The sequence below is a fragment of the Psammomys obesus genome, unplaced genomic scaffold, assembly GCF_907164565.1.
Source record: "Psammomys obesus unplaced genomic scaffold, mPsaObe1.curated_primary_1811, whole genome shotgun sequence".
Lineage (NCBI taxonomy): Eukaryota > Metazoa > Chordata > Mammalia > Rodentia > Muridae > Psammomys > Psammomys obesus.
In genome coordinates, this window is record NW_026585504.1 from 15,311,909 (window position 1) to 15,320,486 (window position 8,578).

The 8,578-nt window shown below is 42.0% G+C and overlaps 1 protein-coding gene across 2 annotated transcripts; it reads left to right on the forward strand.

The window, feature by feature from the left end:
- Positions 1-5,329, forward strand: Lrrc57 (leucine rich repeat containing 57). Of its 2 annotated transcripts, none has more exons than XM_055591645.1 (6): positions 1-63; positions 316-421; positions 518-656; positions 1,288-1,556; positions 3,632-3,817; positions 4,281-5,329. In XM_055591645.1, the coding sequence occupies exons 2-6, from the start codon at positions 338-340 to the stop codon at positions 4,320-4,322; spliced, it is 720 nt and encodes a 239-aa protein (XP_055447620.1). In that variant the 5' UTR covers positions 1-63; positions 316-337; the 3' UTR covers positions 4,323-5,329. The 2 variants fall into 2 exon arrangements, with proteins under 2 accessions (XP_055447620.1, XP_055447537.1); XM_055591562.1 differs by lacking the exon at positions 1-63 and adding an exon at positions 161-222.
- Positions 5,330-8,578: the final 3,249 nt, after the last annotated feature.

The following is an 8,578-nucleotide window of genomic DNA, read 5'->3' on the forward strand; positions in this document are numbered from 1 at the left end:
CTCAGGCGAGCGCGGGTCCCCGGTGTTCCCTGGCGGAGCCTTCTCTGCACTGAGCGGTCGGAGGCGAGTCTCGAGCTCCCTGTTCCGGCAGCGGCTATCGGAGGTTCCCTGGCTCTTAGCTTGGCTGCCGCTGCAGCCGGACCTTGTGGTAGCGCTGTCTGCTCGCCTGCTTTCTTCTTGCCACTCTTGGGCTGGCCCCTGGGAAGTAGGGATAGGCAGAAGGTGACAACTGGGACGGGAGACCCGAACGGGAGGTTTACGAGGTGGCTCTGGGTGTCTAGACAGGGCGGTGACAGCTGTGCTTCTTTCCCGCAGGGAACTGAGCCGCAGCGCTAGGATGGGAAACAGTGCCCTCCGCGCTCATGTGGAAACAGCGCAGAAAACTGGTGTCTTTCAGCTTAAGGACCGTGGTCTGACCGAGGTGAGACGTGAGGGGACCCGGGCAAGAAACTAAAAGGTAGAGGGGTGGCGAAGCCTATTGGTGCGTTATTTCCTTGCTGTGAACTCCTTTCTCCAGTTCCCCTCAGAGTTGCAGAAGCTAACAAGCAACCTTAGGACCATCGATTTGTCCAACAACAAGATCGACAGCCTACCGCCTCTACTAATAGGAAAGTTCACTCTGCTGAAGAGCCTCTCCCTCAACAACAACAAACTGAGTATGGCTTTTGCGCCTGGGCAGCTTTTGCTAGTTGATCAGTAGTCATGAAGGGTGTTTTTCCTCTTACAAACTGATTTTGTTATGAAATAAGTTCAGGGGATGCAGAATGTTAAGAGTATTGAAGCCTTTTGCCTCTTGCAATTAAATATACAAGCTTCCTTGGGTAGCATTATCATTCTTACTAGGTTAATATGGACTTGGAAGACCTTTAGGATGCGGTGTAAACAGTTACATAATTTGGGTGTCAGGGTGGAAATGGGAGGATCTTCCAAACCTCCCCAGATTGTTGTTAGAATATACCTAAGGCCCTTTACTCAACGAACCCATTATACACATAAACACTTTTCTGCATTTTGATGGCTTCTTAATCTTCCGAACACTGTTGGTAAAGCTCGGTAAGTGAGAACTCTATGTAAGAAGCTGGGCCTGGTGATTTAGGTCTGCAACCCTAGCTACTCAAAAGGCTGAGGCAGGAGGATCATAATTTCAAGGCCAGCCTAAACAGCTTAATCAGAACCTGTTTCAGAATTAACAATAAAAACAAGATGAAGCAGGCCGCCATACTATCTTTATATAAGCTTCCTTAGTTCCATCAGATTCGGGTTTTAATTTTTTTTTTCCTTCACTAGCTATTCTACCAGATGAATTATGCAATCTGAAGAAACTGGAGACACTGAGTCTAAACAACAACCACCTGAGAGAGCTCCCATCTACCTTTGGGAACCTCTCTGCCCTGAAGACTCTGAGCCTCTCTGGGAACCAGTTGGGAGCACTGCCACCCCAACTTTGTAGCCTTCGACATCTGGATGTCGTAGATCTCTCTAAAAACCAAATTCGCAGTATTCCTGACATGGTTGGGGAGCTGCAAGCCATCGAACTCAATCTCAACCAGAACCAGGTCTATAGTGTGTGTGTGTGTGTGTGTGTGTGTGTGTGTGTGTGTGTGTGTGTGTTCTGCCCCCTTCCCCAGTGTACATTTGGGTGTATGGTCTTCTGATAATTTCCTGCTCCTTAAACGATAATTATGGAGTTGGGTATCAGAAACTAAGCTGAACTTATTTCAGTGTGCAGTGTCATGGAGTAGGTTGATAGTGGCTATGTAACGGTCTTGCAGGAGTTTGAGGAAGATTGAGCAGAGCAACAGGGTAAGGTAATTACAAAAGAAGTTTTACAAGTAATTCAGTTTTCACACCCCCAATCATTTAGTGAGGAGCAATGTCAGGGATCCTATAGTATAGGAACGAGATATCAGACATTGCTGAAAAATCCCTAAGTGTGATCGTTTTTCTGGAGCTAGGTTACCACTGGACAACTTGACATGTGAAATGTTTGCCTTGTTTTGAAGCTTCTTGGTTAACATCTGTCTGGAGAAGTACTCTGCTCTACACATGAGGTAGTGATGAAAGAGATCTGAGACTAGGCAGCCTTTAGTTTTCAGCATCTATGCTCCTACATATGTACAACTCAGTATATTAGTTACTACACACATTATCACTGTGCTAGACTAGTTAACATAATAGTCAGGCTTTGAGGTTGGGATTTGGGTTTTGTTTTGTTTTTTCCCTGAGCTTTTTAGGAAAAAAATTGTCATTGTTTAAGCACCAAGAATTCGTTGAGAACTCATTCCACATACATTACTGCTGGACCCATGGTTTCTCAGACCTTACTTGGATGGCTTAAGGGAGCTTATGGCCACCTTAGTGTTTTTGAGATCTAAGAGTATGCATTTTCAGTAAGTTCCCAGGTAGTGGATGGGAATTTAGTGACCGGGGGCTAGACAGCTGAGTGGCACAGTAATTGCATAGCACACATCAGACTCTGGTTTATCCTGCAGCATGGGAGGGAAAAAGACTTGGAGAATTTAATGGGTCAAAGAAATGAATGGGCCAGAAACAAAGTGTTGGCTGTTATTGACCTGGAGGACCTACACAACACTGTTGAATGGACAGGCTGATCTCATCACATGGATCATCCAAATGTTTTAGTGAGAACTGTAGCTATAAAACTGACCTAGAGATTAGTTAACAGGACCATTGATACAGATTTTTGAGGTCACAAGCGAAATGGTTTTAGGAATTTTTTTAAGGAGACGGTTAAGAATGTTAAACAATGCATTTGGAATTTATTTCTGTTTGAAAAGGATCCTTAAGTAGCTGGGCATGGTAGTACACCCCTGTAATCTCAGCACTCAGGGAGGCAGAGGCAGGTAGATCTCTGTGAGTTCAAGGCCTGAACTACAAAACAAGTCCATGAGAGACAGGCTACACAGAGAAACCCTGTCTCAAAAAAAAAAAAAAAAAAAAAAAAAAAAAAAAAGAAGACATAAAAAGGGGCCTGGTGGTGGTGACGCACACCTTTCATCCCAGCACTTGGGAGGCAGAGGCAGGTGGATATATGTGAATTGGAGGCCAGCCTAGTCTACAGAGAGTTCTAGGACAGCCAGTGCTGCACAGAGAAACCCTGTCTCAAAACAAACAAACAAACAAACAAACAAACATCACAAAAAAACAAAGAAAAAAATTGGATGCTGCCCCCCCCCCAAAAAAAAATCAGGAGAAATTCAAAAGAGGAAAACTCAAGAAATGGATGGATAGTCCAGTTAGAAGCAGCAGCACATGGGAAGCATGGAATATTGGATTTGGCAATAGAGCAGCGTGGTAGGTACCAAAGTATTCATGTTTCTGAGTTGCAGCTCACTGGTAAACTTTTCCTTAAACTTACATGATCCTCATTATTTTCTATACTAAATGTACAGTGCTTTTATTATTAGTTTTTATTTCTGAAAAGCTACTGGTAACCTTCAAATAATTTGAAAGTGGAGGAGTAACAGAAGGTATGTAACAGAGGCTTCTGTCATGAGTAGGTAGTGAGAAAATGGAGGCGGTAAAAAACTAGGACACAGTCAAGATTTGTTTCAGTGTAGTAAAGTAGCCATTATGTTCCTTGTCCTCTTACTGCTTTGTTGTTCAACAGATATCTCAGATCTCCGTGAAGATATCCTGCTGTCCACGACTCAAAGTCCTCCGCCTGGAAGAGAACTGCCTTGAGCTCAGTATGCTTCCACAGAGCATCCTTAGTGACTCCCAAATCTGCCTGCTTGCTGTGGAAGGCAATCTCTTTGAAATAAAGAAACTTCGAGAACTGGAGGGTTATGATAAGGTATATGTTAGCATCTTCTTCATTTCTAGTACCTGCCCCAGAAGAAAAAAAAAAAATGCTGAGATAACTCGGTGATATCTACAGTTAAGCATCTGACAGTTTCATATTTTGGAGGTAGTTTTAAGACTCAGCCAGATTTTGTCAAGATGACTTTCTCCATGTACTGTTTATTGCAAAGCATCTTTTTATGTTTCCTAGCAAAATACATGAGAAAAGTTAATGTGCTTTAATAATTAAGTACATTTTGCTAGATATGGTAGCATGGCTTTAATCCTAGTGCTTGGGAGGCAGAGGCAGGCAGATCTCTGTGACTTCAAGGCCAGCCAGGACTACAGAGTGCGACTCCGTCTCAAAAGAGGGGGCGGAAAGTAACCTTTGTTATGAAAAGAACCTAAGTTAAAAAGTATCCTTGTATTTGCCCATACCAAAATGCCTTATGTATAATTTTCTTTTGTGTTTTTAGTACATGGACAGGTTCACTGCCACCAAGAAGAAGTTTGCGTGATGTTCTCCAGGACCATGGGAACCTTAAAGGACACTGACTTAAAACCTCTGTTGGAATCTGGCTGGGTCAGAGGCTGCTGATATTGGAGACACTCCAGATCACTTAATAACTTTGTTTCCTTTTGAGAACATCTCAGATAAGCTAAAGAGGACTTAGGAGAAGGGGACAGGAAGAGCCTTTGATTTTGAGCCGTGGATAGGGCGGTGGCCAGTGTTGATCTTCACACCATCATTAGCTGGGCTCTAAGAAGCCAGTAGGCGGCTGCTGTTGACGCAGTGAGGGAGCGTGGCCTGGTAACGCAATGACTCCGTGCTACAGCTTGAGCTTTTGTTGAGTTGCGGATTACCAGCTTTCATAAAGCCAGTTACCACAGCATCTTCGTGTTCACACTTCATATTTTTATGGAATTCTAACTCCTGGGAAACTTGGAAGGTTAAGGATGTACTTTTTTGTTCCAGTCCATCAGTTCAATAGCAGTGTTTACACTTGGAACTTGGGATGTACATATGTATGTAGCTATCCTAAAAGAGAGCTTTGTCGGAAGGAGCACCAACACAACAGCCACCGGAGAATGTTTCCCCAAGGCTGCAGTAGCAATTTTTTTTTTTTTAACTATTGCAGGTGCCTTATTGGTAGAGGGCTCTCAAGAGCTAAAACTATATGCAAAAATTGTAATTTTTTTTTTTTTAGACAGGTTTTTGCTATGTAGCCCAGGCTGGCCTCAGACTCACAATCTCCCTGCCTCAACCCCACTAAGTACTGGGATTACAGGCATGCACCACTCTCAGCCTACTTGTAAGATTTTAAATGAATTTTAATAATCAAGATTTTCCTGAAGCTTTGTTAAAAATCATGTGTTACTTCTGGTAATTTCTCCCCTTTTTGTATTTATAACTGCACTAATCAAATTACCTTCAAGAATCATTGCTACAATATTTTAAAATAACCTGTTTATCATGGTTATTCTCTGAATGAGAAAATATACTAAATAAAATATTTTTAATGAACTTTGTCTAGAAGAAATGTTAATTATTTAAAGAAGAATTTTTTTTTTTTAAGAAGAATTTTTAACCTGTTAAGTGGTCCTTTGTTCTCTGAAAGTAAACTGGGTACTGCAAAAAAAAACAAAACAAACGTGTCTTGGAGGGAAAAAAAAAAAAAGGAAACTGGGAAGATATGTTTCGTGCTCTTGTTTGCTTTTATGGCAATGAAATCTTTTGATGTCACAGTCATTTCTGAGGTACAGGCAATCATGCTTAAGAGAATTTCAGATAGTCACTGGTAAGAACATTGTAAAGCTTGCTGGAACTGTTTTCTCAAGTCTTATCTCTGAGCAGTTAGCATTTTACAAAGTGCCTCTCATTTAAGAAATCTGAACTTATAACTTACATGTATTCATTTGTGTTCCCCACTCCTGTAAGAATAAGTAAATACCACCTTTTCTACAGTTTCATTGCATGTCCAAACATACCAGATTTTACTGCTCCAGAATGCCTTCTTGTTACTCAGTCAGAAATGCCCTCTCTCACTTCCTTGGTCCTGTCCGCGTCTAAGCTCCTTCTCTGAATCTAATCCGAATTAATTCCCCATCTGCTGATAGAATGCGTTCCACATCCTATATTTATCTCTCTTGCTAAAGTGCTTAAGGCTAAAAACTATACAAAGGGATTGGAGAGATATCTTTTTAGATTAAAAGTACTTGTTCTTGCAGAGGACCCAGGTTCAGTTCCTATACTACATGGTGGTTCCAACACCCTCTTCTGGCTTCTGTGGACACTAGGCACATACATACATGCAGGCCTAATACCCATACACAAAACCTTAAAAAACAAACAAAAAACCCTACCCAATATGCCTTAAGTTTTAGTTTGGTTTGGACTCCAAAAGCCTGGAGTAAGGTCACAGACTCTGTTCTTAGAGGGATGAAGGTATAGATCCAAGTTTGTTACTTAATAGCTTTCTGGGCAATTTAAATATAATGTAAATATAGGGAATAACGCATTTCTCAAGTACGTTATATTGAAAAGGTATATAAATGTGACACAGCAAGAACTCAATCAAATGAACCATTTATCTTATCTATGAAGAGGCAAAGATAACAACAAATGACCAATCAGTGACTTCAGGATAAAGAACCTGAATATCAATATGAGAAATATAAATCAAATTGGGAACTTAATCAGAATAACTTGGACTTTTAATTTTTTAATGGGAGCACCCAGGAAACCAACATTCAAATCTCTTAAAAATCTGAATTACAATTATTTTATGTGCATGTGTACAAAAGCTTGCATACGCCACACAGCACACGGGGAAGTCAGAGGACAACTTTTAGGAGTTGGCTTTCTTCGACCATGTAGGTCCTAGAGATCAAGCTTGGGTTCTCAGGCTTGGCAGTGCCCTTCCCTGCTGAGCCATATAACTGCCCAGCCCTTTTTTGAGAAGGGTTTCACACATCCCAAGCTGTCCTAAAACTCACTGAGGACGGCCTTGAGCTCCTGATCCTTAGTACTAAGATTGGAGGGGCACGACACCAGACCTGGATTATGTGGTGGTACAGAACTCAACCTAGGGATTCCTGTGTATCAGGCAAGCACCCCATGAACTCAGTGATTCAACATCCACAATCCTAAAAATTTAATTTTAAATGCTCATTATGGGATGTCTAGAATGTAGACATTTTAAGTTAATGGAAGAGTCTCATTGCATAGGTGATAAGCAAAGATCAAGAGTTGTGATGAGAATAAAGGATAAATTAAACTGAAGAAAGGATGAAATAGGTACGGCTGTTCAACTCCTAAGGTAGAATCTGAGCTTTATCATAAAAAACAGTATGAAGTTGGGTGTAGTGACTCAATCTCAGCATCTGTGGACAGAGACTGGTGGATCTCCACAGGTTTGAGGCCAGCCAGAGAACCACGGAGAAAAAAAAAAAGATGCTAGTTTTTGTTTTTTTTTTTAAATTATTTTATGTACATTGTGTTCTGCCTGAATGTATGTCTGTGTGAGGGTGTCAGATGCCCTGGAACTGGAGTTATAGACAGTTGTGAGCTTGCCATGTGGGTGCTGGGAATTGAACTCAGGACCTCTGGAAGAACACCCAGTGCTCTTAACCACTGAGCCATCTCTCCAGCCCTGAGCTGATATTTTTTAAAATTATTTTTATTAGTTTATTCACTTTGTATCCCCCTGTACTTCCCTCCCACCTCCCCTCCCAATCCTACCTTCCCTCTTCCCCACCTGTGTCCCTCTCCCAGTCCACTGAAAAGGGAGGTCCTCCTTCCCTTCCCTCTGACCCTAGTCTATCAGGTCTTATCAAGAGTGGCTGCATTATCTTCTTCTGTGGCCTGGTAAGGCTGCTCCCCCCTCAGGGGAGGTGATCAAAGAGCAGGCCAATCAGTTCATGTCCCCATTACTATGGAGGCCACTTGGATACTGAACTTCCATAGGCTACCTCTGTGCAGGGGTTCCAGGCCATCTCCATGAGTGGCGGGATGCTAGTTCTTAACTGTAGTCACAGATATTGTATTCAAGGTCACAGAACTAGAAAATGAACCGAAAACTGAACCCAGATGACTCCGGCTTGTGCTAACTACTTGCTATCATATCTCAACCATAATGAAAAGGTGGGCATGATGGCTTAGCAGGCAAAGGTCCTTGCTGCCTGCTTCTGTACTTTCTTTTCTGGGGAATGATTATGTTGTCTTTCATCAAATTTAGACAAATATCTGAACAAAAGGAGCTCCCTCCATTCTAGTGAAAACAGTTATCATTCATGACCTTTAAATCTGATAGGCACTGTTCTAAGTTTTGTTGTTTTATTGGGGGTTTTGGGAGGCAGTGTACTGTTTTTTGATATAATTTAACTTAGGCTGGCCCACAACTCACCGTGTAGATCGATTCTGCCTCAGGTTCCCAAATGTTGGGATTACCAGTGTGGCTCCTCTAAGAGATTTCTGGGCATCACCAGTCTGTGAATTAGGTTATGAAGCAGGAGTCACTAATTCCCATTCTCAGGGATGGAAACCAAGGCACAGAAATAGGCACATATTCTCACAAGCCAGAAAGAGCAAAGGGGAAACTGACAACTGGCTGCTTTACTGTGGATTCTCACCAAATTTTCCTTGGATACTGCCTATCAGCACCATTCCTTTAGCCAGATTAGCATGTTAAGTTTTTAAATGCTTTTGAGAAAAGCACTCTGTTTTTTTAAGATAGGGTTTCTCTGTTTAACAGAACACTGGCTGTCCTGGACT

Bases quoted from the DNA above. Each gene is read 5' to 3' on its own strand.
- Lrrc57 (XM_055591645.1), top strand. From the start codon at position 338: ATGGGAAACAGTGCCCTCCGCGCTCATGTGGAAACAGCGCAGAAAACT. The intron at 422-517 runs GTGAGACGTGAG...TCCTTTCTCCAG, and splicing joins AGGACCGTGGTCTGACCGAG to TTCCCCTCAGAGTTGCAGAA. The intron at 3,818-4,280 runs GTATATGTTAGC...TTGTGTTTTTAG, and splicing joins AACTGGAGGGTTATGATAAG to TACATGGACAGGTTCACTGC.